Source organism: Euprymna scolopes, chromosome 3 (assembly GCF_053919585.1).
Source record: "Euprymna scolopes isolate OS-2025 chromosome 3, ASM5391958v1, whole genome shotgun sequence".
NCBI classification, from domain to species: Eukaryota; Metazoa; Mollusca; class Cephalopoda; order Sepiida; family Sepiolidae; genus Euprymna; species Euprymna scolopes.
In genome coordinates, this window is record NC_136484.1 from 46,130,603 (window position 1) to 46,148,893 (window position 18,291).

The window sequence follows — 18,291 nt, forward strand, 5'->3', positions numbered from 1 at the left end:
ATCTTGTCAGGCATTTGAAAATGAAGATTCAGACAACTGAACCACCAAGTAGAGGATAATATTTTACATGATGTTTCGTCAGTCGATCTGTATGTTAACAGCTTCATGTCTACACAAATTAGCATCTGTACATTCCGACATAATCTTACACTTCATGGTAAAGATTAATGTGTATTCAATTGTGTGTGTGTGTGTGTTCGTGCGTGTGTGTGTGTGTGTGTATATAGTAAGTTATAAAATGTATATGGCGATTAATGGATGAAACGTGGAATATTCAGTGTAGCTTAATCGCCATATACATTTTATAACTAACTAGCTCTACCTACGTATTGAGCACTTTTGAAGTAAATACTTAAAGTTTACGCATAAATCTATACTTTCGTATATTAATTTTATGTGAGTAAATGAAGTAGTTATATGTGTGTGTGTGTGTGTGTGTATAAAATTCAGTATGGTGTAATGGAAAAATATAAAAGTGTCTGCAGCTTCTCTTCCAATTTTCGGATTTTTACCATGTCAAATACACATTTCAATACTCTTTGACGGATTGATTGTTGCTATTTCTTCTGATGAGTTATGGGCAAAATAGATTCACTAATGGATATAATAATTAAGTGATTGATTTTGCACTACGAAACAGATACTGTCAAGAATTGTATAAGTCAACTGAATTAAAGGAATAAACTATAAGATAGTCAACATCATGAATTTTGGAATATAACTTTTTGTCATTTATTCTCCATATTGCTCTGTAATTACATTGAGCTTCTTAAATTAGAATTGATATATAATAAGAAAATATATTTCTACAGAATATATATATATATATATATATATATATATATAAGGAGGTATATTTGGTAAAAAAAATAAAAACAGGGGAAAAAATGCTCAGTACTCAGTAATGCTGAGAAATGCTCAGTAGAGCTAAATATGTTTTTATTTTGGCTTGGATTGAGTGGAGCTAAATATGTTTCTATTTTGGATTGGATTGTCTGATGAGATTGGTAGGATAATTTTATCGTTCTGTCAATTGAAACAACTTGTAATGATTTAAGCAGAATCCCGAGGTTGAAAAAATAAAAACATATATATATATATATTCTACATAGATCACAAGTCCAACCATCCAGATAGTATGAAAAAAGCACTTATACCTAGCATCTCAAAAAGAATATCCAAAATATCACAAAATGAATTATTCAATAAAAACAAGGAATATTACAACCAAGCCTTAACTAAATCAGGATATAAAGAACAAATTAAATTTAAGGAAACTCAAAACAATAACATAGCTACAGAAAGAACAATAAACAATGCAAATGTAATATCTTACAACATGTCGATGAGGAAATATAAAAAAGGAAAAAAAGAGCAAAAACAAATGAAAAAATAAAACATACAATAAACACAAAAAAGAAAAATGAAAAGATAGACCATAATAAAACTGAAAAAGAAGTTAAAAAGAAAAATAGAAGGAAGAGCCAGACGTGGTTCAATCCACCGTTCAGCCACCATATAAAAAATAACATCCCAAGGGACTTTTACCAAATTATAGAAAAAAAATTTCCGCAAGATAGTAAACTAAGTAACATAATTAATAAAAACACTGTTAAGCTATCCTTCTCAACGTCTGCTAACTTAACAAATATCATAATTGGCTCAAATAACACAAAATTAAACAAATTTTTGAAAAACAGAAATAGGACAGAAAATGAACCTAACAATGTAAAAGAATGTAACTGCCCGGACCCTAATGAATGTCCAATGAGGGGGAACTGTTTAACTTCAAACGTAGTATACAAATGTGAAGTTATAACAAATAATGAAACTAAAGTATGTCTAGGGAGCACCAGAACTTGCTTTAAGGACAGATATCATAATCACCTAGCATCGTTTAAAAATGCAACTGAGAAAGAAAAGAACATCATAAATAACGAAAACAACAACAATGTAAATAAAAATGAAAACAACGGTAGAAAGGATCATAACAATAGTGACAACCACAACTACTATAACGAAAATAGAAACAGAACCAATAGTAATAGCGAAAACAACCGGAAAAAAAAAACAAAGAAAAACTCAACCACTTTAGCGGTATGGATTAAGGAATTAAAGAAAAATAAAACTGAATATAAATTAAGATGGTCAATAATTGATAAGGGGGAAAAATATAAACCTAGCAAATCGAAAAGATGCAACCTATGTATATTAGAATCTTACCATATATTAATAGCAAAAGAAAAATTATTAAACAAAAGACTAGATGTAATCCACAGGTGTTTGCACAGAAAGAAATATTTAATTTCACGCACTAGAGCAGATTAGGAAAAAAAAATGCAAGTTTTCAATTATGACTCCTTATCAGCTCTTTTCTGGGTGAAAATGGATTAAATTTCCATATGTCTGAATACCCTATATACTAAATTCCAAGTCTGTAGATCCAAAATTTGTGGAGTATATAGGTTGAGAAGTGTTCTCACACACACACATACATTCTCACTTTTATAGATATATAGATAGAAGGTGGCTGTCATTTGAGCTCGGCCATCCAACAAGACCACTTCAGAATAATAAGCTGGTTTATCATTGAACATAAAAACTGAAGGACCAGGGTACCTCTTATGAACATTAATTTTATATTATTTCAAGTGGTCCCCACTCGAATTATATCTAACAACACTCATTCAATAATGTGAAGTAGTATCAATGATGTAAAAACTGATTGAAATTAATTTGAAACTTGACTCATCAAATCAGCTAGTTAGTTTAAGGGTAGACTTTGATAGAAATCTACTCTGAGTATTTTTATTTCAACTCACCTTTGTTCTGTCTTTTTTCTGTCAAATTTTATATAGTGCTGCCAGATCAGGATATCTAAAGATACTGGCTTTCTGATCTAAAATACACCAGACATTTGTGTCATTGTCTTCTTGTTTTTTTTTTTTTTCCTTTGCTTTTTTGCAAAACTTAATCATGTTCTACAAAAACAACAAATATCATGTATAAATATTTGAATATGTAAAGAACTTGAAGTAGAGACACTCTTTCTAAAATCACTGGATTCAGCATTAAATAACCAAAAAGGGTTGATATGCCATTAAAAAAAACTGTAAAATTTTAAATAAATTAATTTGAACTTTAGAAAACAAAAATGATTACGATGTTTATTTTTTAGCAGTTGACATCTCTTATTGGTATTTAATTAAAATCAATACAAGTGCTGCATTATTGAAATTTATTTTATTTGCGGTTATAGTCAGTTAACATAACTTCCGGTGTGGCTGCTACCAGAAGTGGTGACAAGAGGAACTAGTTCCTTCACTTTTCTTGTTCTTCAATATTTCTATTGTAAAGCGATTTATTGAAATAAAATATAAGAAAACGACAATATTGAAAAATATACAATAAAAATTCACAAAATTATACAGATACAGCGGCCCTAGGATACATTTTTTTTTTTTTTTTTTTTTCAGGGTACGATATGAAATACAATGTTTTTCCGGATTCTGGTTACGATATTTGCCCCACCTTATGGTATTATTCATAATGTTATTTGATTATATACATATGTATTATATACTATATACTGTATTTTGTTACTAATTTTTAATGCTCTATCCCTGGGTGCTACTGTAAAAAAGGCACAATTAGTCTTTGTTCATACTTTTAATCACAAAATTAAAAAATAAAAAAAGCTTTTATTTTATTTGAAATTTTATAAGAACTATATGAAATTATAAAATGTTTTTTATTTTGAAAATAAGTTTTTTATTTTAATTTATATAATAAATATGTTTATATGATAAATATGAAAGTATAGAAATAAAATTATTGAACTCAAAATAACAAAATTTCAAAAATCATTAAAAAAAAACATATCCAGTGCATAATATTCACAAAATAGTTTTAAAAGATTTTCAAAAGTGTTTTCAATAATTCCTTTTTAAAAAAAAAGTGCAAAAACGGTTTTCAATAATTGTTCAAAGAAAAAAATAAAACTAATTTTAATAATTCTTAATTAAAATAAGACCAAAAAAATTTTTAATGATTATAAAAAGTGATCCGAAAAACGTAATAAAAAAGAGTACATGCACAGGTGAGATAAAGGTGCGAGAGAAAACAGCAAAAGAACTGATTTGCCTTGTCGCCGTTTCCAGTAGCAGCTATGCTGGAAGTTATGAAGTGTGTGAGCTGACTATAACCTCATTTGCAAATAAATGTTGCTACCTTTTTCTAAATTGCATGAAATTTATTTTATTTGCAATTAAATGTTGCTACCTTTTTCTAAATTGCATGAAATTGATTTTAAAGGATTTTAAATTGTATTTTACAGAAACAAATCCCGCAAATTCTTTCCAGACTTTTCCCTTTCAAACGAGGACTCTGCCATGCTTATTGGGCTCCTAATTTCTGGGCTGTTTATAACATTATCGACAAAGCTGCTGTCATTATTGGTAAGTATTAGTCATGCAACGATTCCAATGCTTTTTTCGATGCCGATGTAATTACCAATTCTGTACTAAATTCTCAATTCTAATTCTTTATAAATCTCCAAATATTTAACTATAAGGTTATTAAATGCATATATTTTCTTGAACGTAAAAACACACTTGTGAGAGGGGAGTTGGAATTTAATCTATCAATTTTAGTTTTACTGGTAGTTTAAAACCAATAAATATTTACTATTGTAATATTATTACTAACAGTGATAGATTTTGTTTTAAATAAAATCACATAAAGACAAGTAAAAGAAAAATTTTTGGCATCAGAATATAGGCGCAAATTTTTCCAACACCAATTCCAATACCCCAAGAAGTTCCGATTCCAATTAATTTTCACAACACTAGCAAGGAAAAAGTTCTTCTCAAAATTCCCTCCTCAATAAAAGCCCTCCACTTCTAAAACTAATTGTCCCCTTCATTGCCCTGCTTCACAAAATTGTAGACAAAGGTTTCTTGAAAATTTTTCTTAAAATAATGCTTTTCTGAATTGCTCTTGCAAAAAAAAAAAATGTTTTTTGAATATATCCAGGTTTAAAAAAAAACTAAATATAAGCTATTTGTATATTATTTTAACAACTACTTGCGAATTTGATAATTGTAAAATCTATAATCTTCGTCACCTTGTTAGTACATTGCCGATATGCATTGCATGTACTTGTAAAATAAGTCGACACTCTCTGCACTATTTTTGTCATTTCATTCTCCCTCCTACACACATCGAATGACAACTTGACATTCATTTTTACTATATAACAGTGCATGAGTGCTTTTGTAAGTCAACTTGACTACAGCTTCAAGAAATACAATATGACACTCTTCAAAAATAATTTACAGTTCCTAGAATAGAATTTCTTTTTTTCTTTTGCTTATTTAGTATATTTGTTGGCTTGCTTCAAGGTATCATATGCAACCTGCGTCATGAATGGTTTACCTTTTTTTAGTGCTGAAGAGCAGCAAAAGCATTTTAAAAATAAAGAAAAAGAAGCTCCATCTTTTAATGTAAAGCGCGTCTGTTGCTCAACTTGTTTTGCTTGATTGATTTCTTCATACAAAGTCAGTAGTTGATTCTGATTCACCAGGTTTTTTTTTTCTGTTTTTTTTTTTCTGTTTTTCTTTTCTGTTTTTTTTTTCTGTTTTTTTTTCTGTTTTTTGTTTTGTTATTTGGGGGCGGGTAGTCTGTTTTTTTGGTAGAACTTTGGTCTATATTTTTAACAAGAATATAAGTCAGCTGTGAAACTGCATAATTTTGCCTGATAATGTAAGAATGGACCAAAGTCTTACTATTGTATAAAATATTCCTGAATTTATACCATGGAAGCTCCAAAATATTTATGAAATACCTTCAATAAGTTTCTAGACTTTTTTTGTACAGAAATTTAAAATTGTTGTAGCCGCTTGAAAATTCAATATGTGATTGCTATGCGTCTTATGAGATGACTGACCAATTTTTATGATTTCAGGTTCAAATGATTATCAAATGCAATTCTCTATCTATATAAAAGCCAAGTACATCCAAGGATGGAATACTGCTGCCACATCTGGACAGGATCTGCTAAAAACAGCCTATTCTGCCTTAATGCCTTAACAGAGTATAAAATAGACTTCGTGGCTTAGTGGAGAATGCCCTTTTCTCTTCCCTGCAGCCTCTCTCCCACAGAAGAGACGTTGCGAGCCTATCTTTGTTTTATCGTTATTACCATGGCAGGTGCTCGTCTGAGCTCCTATCTCTGGTATCCCCTCGCCAATCTTTCACGATAAACACCCGTCTAGCTGAAACCACTGTAAAAAATTTTCCCCACTCTTTATCTGTGCCTAAATCAAAACGTAGATTCCATGAACAAAGCTTCTTAGAAGTGCACACCTGTGGAACTCTCTGCCGCTTGCCTGTTTCCTTCCTGACTTCAACTTGGATGTCTTCAAGTCCAACATAAACAAATTCCTGATGAACCGCCCCCTTAAGTAATGACACTTTATCAAATCTCCAATACTAATGAATACTGCAACACTACCCCATTGATTACTGTATACAAAATAACCCTTATTCCCCAGTGGCTTCTGGGCCTTGATAAGTGGTGAAAAAAAAAAAAAAAGCATCAAATCCATATATCAAATTTGGAAAAATCAGAAATTAAAATTCTGTCAAAATTTTGATCATGGCCAAAGGTTAAGATTATACAAGATGTTGACCAAGTAGTGAATCCAACAAATAACAAGAATGAAGTTATCACCAAATGTGTACATCTCACCTTTTTCATGACATTGCTCTGGATTTTGATTTCTGACCTAGATGTCTCCAAATTAAATTGGTTCTAAGTTAGACCATAACCAATATTGACCAAGTTTGGTAATAATTGGTCAAGTGGTAAACAAACAAACTCAACCAAAAACATAAGCTTGTTGGTGGAGAGAAAAAATGTATTTTAATTTAATTACTTTCAAAAAATAATTCGTCTGTTTTAATAGATACTACAACTTTTTTTTTTTTTTGCTACACTAGACACCTCCAAACACCCGGGCAACACCGGGCACCCAGACTAGTAAAAGAAGAAAGGAAAGTTTTTTGGGTTTTTTTTGTGGTTTAGGTAAAGAGACTAGTTCTTGCTATGAATGTCTCATAAAGACGAACCAGAGATTGGAGCTCAGTCGAGCACCTTCCATGACAGTAAAGAAAGATTCAGTCTTTTATGTGTGAAATAGACTAGAGAAGAAAAGAGATCATTTTCCACTAGATTGTGAAGTTAATTTTGTACTTTTTCTAAGGCAAGAACAGGTGTTTCAAGCAGCACATCCACAGATGTGACAGCAGTTCTCTGTCTTAGGACATACTAGCAAGGAAACCTGACGTTTCCTAGGATTGAATGATGATCAACAAATATTTCACACTGTCATATTTTTATTGTCATCAAAGTTGATGAAATTGTCCATTTTTCAATCAAATTAATTGTCTGCTCTAGTTGGGAACCCATCACAGTGCACCTGGAGGAAGCTTCACATGCCTCCCTCCAGTTGCTTAATCCACAATACATTGTAATCTACATTGCACTGTAGAGAACCTACTGTTGATTTTATAAAATTATTTGTTATATATAGCTTGAATTAAAGTTTAAAATGCAAAAGTCAAGTATCATGATTCACTTGGGCTCTAAACAGAAGCATTCATTTCAACACGCTCTTGTCATATTGAAGAACCTACTGCTGATTTAATATGCCTTTCTGCTTGTGCAGTGATAATAGCTTGAATTTAAGTTTAAAATGAAAAAATTAAGTATCATGGTGCAATAGTGCTTTAAACAGAAACATTCATTTCAGATGCACCCCTGTCATATTAAAGAACCTACTGTTGATTTTATGTCGAGCCTTTCGACGTGTGGTAATAAAACTTCTCAAATGCACTTGTGATGTTAGGCTGTGTTAAGGTGTTAACTTTGGTCAAAATCGCCTACTCTTTTTTTTCACCAGATTATTTCGATTATTAATACTTATCGAAGGCATTCTGATACAAAAACTATCTAAGAACACTGCCAGACACATAAAGTACCTTTGTGTGAAATTTCATAAAAATAGGCCGAGCTGTTTTCGAGTCCATAGGGAACTCACTCACAGAGTTCCTTTTATATTATACTAGTCTGCGTGCCCAGGATTGCCCGGATGTTTGGAGATGTGTGTTGAGCAAAAAAAAAGTGGTAGTAGGCAGGCAGGCTCGAATCTGTACCACGAAGGAGGGAAAGAACGTTTTAAAAAAAAGGTGACGGCTTTGCCATTGCATCCATCGCCAAACCGAAAGTGGCGAAGGTTTAAATTAAGGCTAGTCAATCGAAAAGAGGCAATGACTTTCGAAAATATCTACGAAAAAAGCGACCCCTTCTTGTAGAAAAGTGCCCAGTTGAGGGTGAAGGAATTAATGTTTTTAACCAATTTTTTAATATTTGTCGTCCTTAAGGGTCGAGCTTCAAAACGATACCAATCTCGTGAAAATCCGTCGCCTTTGTCGAAAGTTTTATGCAGATGTACAAACATACATACATACATACATTTAAACAGACAGGTGAGATTTCTATGATAGATTAGATTTAACTCATATAAGCAGAGAATTATATCAAGAGGTAATTTTTGGGAGCTGTAAAATGATCCAGTCAATACTACATCTTTTTAAAGTAGGACTATATGCAGTTGATTTTTACATTTGGTGATTGTCAAGATAATAGTAAGTTTCTAGTTTTAAATGTGAACAATTTTAGATATATTATTCTAGTCAAAAACTCTGTCTAGGTCAGTTGACAATTAATATTGATTATCTGAAAAAGTATGTATATTTCATGTTTTTTATACATTAAAAATGTCTTAAGTTTTTTTTTGTTTTTTAATGATTTATTGGAAACTAGCCTACCTGTGTTGCAGCGTTGCTCGGAAAATTAGATTAAGAGATACTAATGACGTTAATGATAATACTAATACTATAATACAAAAAGAAAATATAATACTAATAATGATGATAGTGCTGATAGCAATAGTCATGATATTAATAGAACTAACTATAGCTATAAAATAGTACTATTAAGTAAGAAAAGAATAAATGCAACAACAATAACATTAATAACAGTAAAACAATAATCATTAGAATATTTGTCATAGTAATATTGAGAAAAGTAAAAATAAGAAAAATACTACTAATGCTATCACTACCACTACAAATATTATTACTACTACTAATAATAAATCTAAATAGTAATAATAACAAAGAAGTATGCAAAATGTAAAAAATCAAAATACTACAATAATTAAAAGCAATAATAAAATGAAAATCAACACCATCTACAACAATAACGATGCATAACGGAATAACTCCCAACTACCATATGAAACTGCTTATGTTAAGAATGCCTTAACTTAATTATTCTATAAATCCATGTTTAATGTGCTTCAAGATGTCTCCTGATGTTTTACTCATCTTAAAATTTTATTATAAAACTAGCCAACTCATGTTCTGGCATTGCCCGGGAAATTAGATTAAGTGACAAAATACATATTACTATTATTAATACTAATGATAATCGTAATACTAAGAACATTATGATACAAATAATGACGATTAATACTGATAGCAATACTCATAATGATACTAATAGAACTAATCATAGCGATAAAATGCCATTAACCAAGAAAAGAAATAATGTAGTAAAAAGAATAGTAATAAAGAAAACAACAACAATAATAATAACATTAATAGCAATGAGATAAATAATAATCATTCGAATAATTGTAACAGTAATATTGAGAATAGTAAAAATAATAGTAATAAAAGAAAATGAAGACTAATAATAAGAATACTATTAATACTACTACAAATAATAAATCAAAATAATAATAAAAACAAAAATGCAGAAAATCAAAATACTACTATAACTTAAAGTATAATAATAATAATAACTCCTGACTATCCTTGTGGTTTGACAATTGTTAAGTGAAACTGCCAGTGTTAAGAATGCATTAATAAACTGTCTGTGATGGACTAATGTTATTATTTAGAATGCCATTCTTAACATGGATGAGCAATGGAGGTATGTATAATATAACTATCACTCAACAAATATATAAAATTGGAAAAGTGAAACTCCCTCTGAAGTTATATTATTAATGTAGAAATATATATATATATATATGCCTCCATTTACTCTCGAAAAACAAAGGATACCCCCTGTAGGGGCAGCTGTGTGTGTAATTATGAGGCAGTGGCTGCACAATCTCCAACCACACCTCTCCTGAATCGGCACTGTTTGAGTCCAGTGGCAAGGGGAAGTCTATACACACATATATATATCATTGGTAGCTGAGGGCACTTTAATTTACTGGGAGGAGATGCGCTCCTGAATAAACTTGCCTGGCAGGTAGACGACGAAGCAGTACTCTACTAAATGGTGTACTGGCAACCTGCTGCAAGATGCCTTACTAAACCTACATGTTAAGCACATGTTTACCGCAGCAGATAGTGATATCTGAAGTGTGTGCAACACAGTTGAACCTCGTGAATCACCTAAAACACTTCGTAGCTGGGGCTGACTTAATCCTAATGAGCAAAAATGTATATTCGTTCTGCCAACAATGAGACCCACGCACACACACATATATATATGTGTGTGTGTGTGTATGTATATATATATATATGTGTGTGTGCATATATATATATGTATGTATATATATGTATGTGTGTGTATATATATATATATATATATATATATATATTTAAAAGAGTGTAGCCATCAACAATTGTGGGTTTTTTTTAAAGGTTTTCATCATATTTTTATTTTAAAATATTTTTATAAGGCGTTTCAAGCTTTGGGTGTGCTCTCTTCAGATATTTTCGTAAAAAGTTTTTCTTTAAAATGGGAGTTCGTAGAATTGCCTCCGCTGATATTAAATATGTTTTTCAGAGTGGTGTTGAGACATTCTGTTGTTGTTGTTGGTGTTCAGACATTCTGTCTCCAACTGTAAGTATTCAGTGTCCGGTCAAAGTTATTTTCAAAGAGTGTTTTTTAGTCCATATGGTGAAGGTTTTTATGTTTTTTTTAGGGTTCTTTTTAAAGACTTTCTTTCCCCATGTATAGCATACACTCACACACAATCACACACGCATACATATACATTCATGTACATGTACACATGCACACGCACGCAGGCACACACACATACACACACGTATATACATGGAAATATATGAAGGAGCATACATATATACATATATACATACCCACCTACACACTCACACACGTACTCGCATACATCCATCGCTAACAATTATTTTTATTTTTTTTATTTTATATATATATATATATATATATATATATATTATATATATATATATATATTTTTTTTTTCCCTTCCAAAACACGCATGTATACATGCACTTAATCATTCAGATATACGTACACGCACGCACACACACACAAGTAAGATGGAGAATAGGTAGAAGACATATATACACACATACACACATATATGTACACACATATATGTATGTGCACATACACTCACAAACATCCACATACTATGTGGGCACATACACATGCACACACACAGACATATGCAGGGGCTCACACATACGCGTATATCCATATCCACACGAACACATTTACCCACTCATACACGTGCATACATATGTATATATATATATATATACACACACATACATACGGATGTGTATACACTCATCCACCCATATATATATATGGGCACATGCACTCACAATCACACACACACATACATATTCATACATCCCACCTTATGTATATATTGGTTGAAGTTTCCTTTCCAATCCAAGCACATATGCATACATGGATTCGGTCACCCAAACATAAGTGCACGTACACATACAAACAAGATGTAGCATAGATAACAGATGATATATACATATACACGCACGCATACACAATCATATGTGCACACCCACGCACACACATATACACACGCACACACGCACGCACATACCCATACATACGTTTAATTTCTAGTTGTTTGTTTAGTTAAGAGAAATGGTACTGTACTGGGTATGGGCGCGTGCACCCGCGAAAGTTTGCGTGTGCCTTATTGTGCTTTTTTTGTTGTTTCGTGTGTGAGGGTGCACACCTACCCAAGCATGCATGCGTGCAAGTGTATTTTGTGTTTTGCCTATTTATGTGTATAACTATGGAGAGATGTTCAAGGCGGGGTTAAACTTTGCTATGAAATTTTTTTCTTGTGTTAGCAAGTAGAAGTAGTTGTCAGTTTGGAAGATGGGCATTATCTCGAATCTGCCTCCACTGCATGTGTGCATATGTTGTGATACATGTAGGTGTCTATTTTCCGCGATTTTGATGTTGGATCGGTGTAGGGCTACTCTATTACTAAGGTTTTTTGTCGCGCCTATGAAGGATTTATCGCATGCTGGACATTTTATTACATAGATCACGTTTTTTGAGGTGCAATCCAGGTTTTTTTTAATTTTGAATGTTTGTATGGGGTTTGTAAATGTGTATGTGTTTCCCTCTAATATTATGTTGTAGACTCCACATCGTTGTTTGTTGCATTTTGTGACTCCTTTTGTTGCGTCTTGATTGAGTATGGATGAGGTAAGAATGCGTTTTAGGTTTTTGGGTTGGCGTTTGCTTTTTATTATTTTTGTTGTTTTAAGGAAGTTGTTTAGTTTGCTGTTTTGGTTAAGTAGGACGAGGTTTTTTGTTATCTCTGTGAAAAGCTCTGGGTTGTTTGTGTTGTGTGTGGAGACGTATGTTAGGATTTGTTCTTTGTTTCGTTCTTTAGGGGTTCTCAAATCTTCTACTGGTATATTTGTCGCAAGTTGGATCCCTTTGTCTATAAGTTGTGATGGGTATTTTCTTTTTCTTAAATTTATTCGTAGTTCCTTGAGTCGGATTTATCGAAGGTTATTGTCCGTGATTATGGTGCAGATTCTACGTGCTAGGGTGTAGGGAATTGATTTTATGCAGCTTTTAGGGTGGTGACTTTTAAAGTGTAGGTATTGTTGGGTGTCTGTAGGTTTGCGGTAAATGTCTGTGATAATGTTATTGTCTTTAATCTTTATCAGTATGTCTAGGAAAGGTAATTCTGTAGAACTTTGTTCTATGGTGAATTTAATTTTTGGGTGTAGGTTCTGGAGTATGGTGTGCAAGTCTGTGATGTCCCCCCATGTGGGTTTCCATAGGATGAAGCAGCCATCTAAGTACCTTTTTCATGATTCTACAAACAGTATTTTAGTGCTGTGGCCAAATTTTTGTTCTATTTTTTTATATAAGGTTTCTTCTAGGTAGGCTAATGTAAGGGTTGCGTAAGTCGGTGCCATTTTCGTTCCCATTGCTGTACCTAGTGTTTGGATGTAGTTGGTATTGTTGAATTCGAAGGAATTGTTATTTAGAATTATGTCTATACTATCGATAATGAATTGCTTTGTGAATCTGGAATGCAGTGTTTGTGCATGTCTGTTGATCCAAAATAGTATTGCTTCTTTTCCTAATTCATGGGGTATATTACTATATAAACTGCTAACGTCAAATGTAACTAATAGTGTCCCATTTTCTACTGTATGTGGTAAGGTAGTAAGAAAATGGATGTCGTCCCTTATGTAGCTCTCTTAACTTGATCTGTGAAAGGTTATAATAAGATGTCTATTAAGTTGCTAAGTCTGCTTGTCGGACAGGCTGGTCCTGCTACAATGGGTCTAAATGTAAAAAAAAAACACTCTTTGAAAATAACTTTGACCGGACACTGAACACTTACAGTTGGAGACAGAATGTCTGAACACCAACAACAACAGAATGTCTGAACACCACTCTGAAAAACATATTTAATATCAGCGGAGGCAATTCTACAAACTCCCATTTTAAAGAAAAACTTTTTACGAAAATATCTGAAGAGAGCACACCCTAAGCTCGAAACGCGTTATAAAAATATTTTAAAATAAAAATATGATGAAAACCTTTAAAAAAAACCCACAATTGTTGATGGCTACACTCTTTTAAATATACATTTTTTCTCTCGTTGGAACTACACAACCATCACTTTAAATATATATATATATATATATATATATATATATATATATATATATATATATATATATATATATGGTAATGTTAACACTATCCCAGCTACACAAAAAAATAGAATGTGACTGAAAGTAAAACTAATTACTAAACCAGCATACTACTCATCAGATTACATTTGCTAACTGTATTTTTGTTCATTAAAGTGTTAGGTGAAATTACAGAATAGTTTAATTATTATCTTTTTCTTTTTTTTTTTTTTTGTAAAATAAATAACAGAAGAATCTTTTGAATAAAGTAGTTTTTAAAAATCAATGACTCCCCCCCCCAAAAAAAAAACTTACTATGATTATATATGATAAAATCCTGTACGTATGCAGAGAGGGTACTGTGTAGAAATAATAAGGTTATTATTTAGAAGTCCATTCTTAACATAGGGAGAGGCGGGTGTTTTGAACTATTCTGTACTTTCACCTTACAACTTAATAAGCAAAACTTACTATAAAGCTTGAAAACAAAATAAAAAAAGTAGCACGGTACCTTCTCTGCATGAGCACTGTTACGAAAGTGTTCAGTAATCTTAAGTCATTAAGAAAGTGGGCTACTTTCAATATGAAAAGGACATAATTCATGTATATCATTATTTGACTTTATTAAAGGAAATGTTAGCTTTAAAAGCATAAAAACCTTTTGTAATTGGTTCCACCTTTCCCGATTAGAATAGTTCTGAAAGTAAGAAGTAAATCTACAACTGAAAGAAAAGGTGTCTGAATCATTGTTTAATGTAGCAATGAGTATGTTTTGTACGAATGGCAATAAGCCACACAAAATGCTGTTGTAGCATTTTACGTAAGGAAAAGAAAATGTATTCTTTCTCTTTGGGGCCTCCATACAAAATGTTTTTTTTTGTTAAGATATAATTTTATATTCTAAAAAAAGTAAATTAGAAATAAGAACCATACGATATGTTATACATATGTATATGTGTATATGAAATCGCCACTGCGAATGTTTTGTATTTTTGTGTTCGGAAAAATGAACTCCTGTGACAGCATGTGGCCTTCCCTTCGACAGATGACCGACCCCCAATGCCGTGTGCCGTGGTATTTTTCGTTCACTATTCTTCTTATGGCCAGATTGTAATTTTCTCACTGGCAGCTGTCGACGGGAACACACGTGGGTCCACAAAGTAAAAGAATAGAGTAAAGCAAACAGGAAAAACACAGACACCAATGTTTCATATATATTTGACGGTTGGAATTGTGTGAGTGTGTGTGTGTCTTTTCCCTGTTCTATCAATGTTACGTTTGTTTGTCAGTCGCAATTCGTCTCTATCTCGGTTTCGCAATTAGCTCTAAAAATTGCCCAACTGTTGCCACTACCAGCTCCCATCCGTCGCAACCGGCAGCTCGATGTCAATTGTCTTCTCTGTGTCGGTATCTGAGGTTCCCCCCACCCCGGCTACCAGAAGCTGCCCTTCCCTGTTTTATCTGTTCTGTGGGTTTCTATTGTCATTGTCAAATCAAAAAGGCTCGATCTAAAAATACCTACAGATTCATTGTTTGCTGCTTCCCATCTCGTGGTTTATTGTCAGACACTTCCTATTCCTTTGTCTATTGCCACCCCTCCTCTCAGCACTTAGTGACTCGGGTCCACTTTATAGTATCACACTCATAATCTGAAGATTGACTGTTTCTAGTGTTAATATCTATTGTTGAAATGCTGATGACGATGTATTCCATTATTTCAAAGAACCAAGTAAAGCAACAAAACTGTTGTTAATTTACATTTCTAGTTTTTTTTTTTGTTTTTGTTGTTGTTGTTTTTTTTTTAATTTTCTTCCTTTGATGATTGTAATGCTGGGTATTGGGCAGCCAAACCAGTTGCCAACATTGCCCTGCTTTTTATTGAAACCAACCGAGAGCTCTTTTTAGTATCCTTGCTGTTCCCTTAAGTGAAATTGTCTGGATCTCTTTTGCACTTGGTTCACCAGGAATATTAGGTCGGTAGGACTTCAGGTTTTTTTTCATAAGCCCTGTGGCACCTATGATAACTGGTATGCTTGATATCTCCTTATGAAATAAATGATGATGTAAGAAGGTGAATAATTTGGGGGGGGGCAGTGACTTGTGGGTATATATGGCTATGAAAAAAAGACCCGGTGATTCAGGTTCTGTGGAAGGAGTAAATTTAATGAGGTTGAGAAATATTTACTACTACCTGTATGGGATTTCATACCTGAGAGAGACAAACAGGGTAAATTATATTTATTAAACGGTGATAAAACGTATGTATTCTTGGGCAAAATCATGTTGCAGTATTTGCTGGAAATGGTGAGTGTACATGATTTGCATAAGAATTGCCTCATTGTTTTCCTGTAAAAATGTCGAAAGTGATACGAGAAAAATTGGCTCCTTTTTATATATTATTCTAGTCAAAAACTCTGTCTAGGTCAGTTGAGAGTTTATATTGATTATCTGAAAAATATGTACATTTCTTGTTTTTTATATATTAAAAATGTCTTAACTTTTTTGTTCTTTAATGATTTATTGAAATTAAATTAACATTTCTCATGACGAGATGACTGCTTCATTATACTTTCTTATGATTACATTCTGCCCACCACTCTTCTCTTGGCCATGCATTTTGCTCCCTTTTCGCCTTCTCTGGACAATTCTTCTTGTAACTGTCCCCTCTTCTCTCGGCTATGTGTTTTATAATATGTTGTTTCTGAGCCATGCTTTCTGTGACTCTCCCATCCTCTCTTGGACATGCTTTCTGCCATCTTCCCATCCTCATGTTTTCTCTTCCTCTCCTCTTCTTTTTTGGCCATGCTTTCTATTCCTCTCCCTTTCCTCTTGGCCATGTTTTCCCTCTCCTTCCTCTCTTGGCCATGCTTTCCCTCTCCTTCCTCTCTTGGCCATGCTTTCCCTCTCCTTCCTCTCTTGGCCATGCTTTCCCTCCCCTTCCTCTCTTGGCCATGCTTTCCCTCCCCTTCCTCTCTTGGCCATGCTTTCCCTCCCCTTCCTCTCTTGGCCATGCTTTCCCTCCCCTTCCTCTCTTGGCCATGCTTTCCCTCCCCTTCTTTGGTCCTGTCGGTGGGGCATTAGAATATGCTGACTGCCCCCCTGCAGAGAGTAAAAGTCCCTCAATGGAGGTCCTGGATATGACCTTAAACTATATCCAGTGGTGAGGCCCAAGCTTGTGGGCTTTGGGGAGTGTGGAGCCACCCTTTAATTACCATTGCTCCCAGGTCCACTCTGACCCGGAGTGGTAGTACCTGTTAGGGTCCCAACTATGGGTTAAATAGGAAGGGACGTGAAAACAACAAATATATTCTATTAAAAAAATTTTTCTTCAAAATCTTTGGATTCCGCATTAAATAACCCGAAAAGGGTTGATATGTCGTAAAACAAAAACAACCAACCAACCAACCAACCCTCCCCTTCCTCTCTTGGCCATGCTTTCCCTCCCCTTCCTCTCTTGGCCATGCTTTCCCTCCCCTTCCTCTCTTGGCCATACTTTCCCTCCCTTTCCTCTCTTAGCCATACTTTCCCTCCCCTTCCTCCCTCCTCTGCAATGCCATGATTTTTTTGCTTTCTCCTCTGAACTATCCTCTCCTTCATACAAAGTGCAAAACGTAAGAAGGTGACCCACTTTCAGAACCAACAGACTCAAACCTACAAACAAACCAATGGTTGATGCATATATTTTCACATTTATTTAAAGGGTTGTCAATAAGTTTTGTTTTGCATTTGCAGGCTTAAAATCTGGCTTGTTGAATTCTAATCATTTGATTGGAGGATCTACAATGACAGGTGGTCTAGTCCAAGAGTTTCACCATACACTGCTGCCTTCAGTGAAACCTCATGTTACGCTTCTATTAACCATCTTTTCCATTTTGGTAAGTTCCATTGTTTTTGGCTAGCTATTATAAGACTTTTCCCTGAACGATATAAAATCTATAAAAGTGAGAATGTGTGTGTGTGAAGACACTTCAACCTATATACTCAACGAATTTTTGATTTACAGACTTGAAATTTGGTATATAGGATATTCAGACATGTAGAAAATTTTAAGCAGTTTTTATCTGGAAAAAATAACTGCTAAGTGGTAAAAATTTAAAAATTCGTACTTAGAGGTCATCAGATTTTTGTCTGTTTGACAAGCTGGCCTAATGGTTATCATACTTTACTCACTGTCTTTAGGTTTTGGTTTCAATCTCAGCTCAAGTATTTTTTTTTACTTACAAGAAG

At 33.2% G+C, this 18,291-nt stretch overlaps 1 protein-coding gene and 1 long non-coding RNA gene across 3 annotated transcripts in view; one reads left to right on the forward strand and one right to left on the reverse strand.

Annotated features, from left to right (window-relative positions):
- LOC145254685 (uncharacterized) overlaps nucleotides 1-18,291 on the reverse strand; it is a 147,177-nt gene that overhangs the window by 87,774 nt on the left and 41,112 nt on the right. The window lies entirely within an intron of this gene.
- LOC145254672 (dolichyl pyrophosphate Glc1Man9GlcNAc2 alpha-1,3-glucosyltransferase-like) overlaps nucleotides 1-18,291 on the forward strand; it is a 174,517-nt gene that overhangs the window by 70,791 nt on the left and 85,435 nt on the right. For both annotated transcript variants that reach the window (XM_080113322.1, XM_080113329.1), the window contains exons 8-9: nucleotides 4,337-4,457; nucleotides 17,797-17,939. In XM_080113322.1, coding sequence (XP_079969448.1) covers nucleotides 4,337-4,457; nucleotides 17,797-17,939 — 264 coding nt within the window. The remainder of the gene's footprint in view (nucleotides 1-4,336; nucleotides 4,458-17,796; nucleotides 17,940-18,291) is intronic.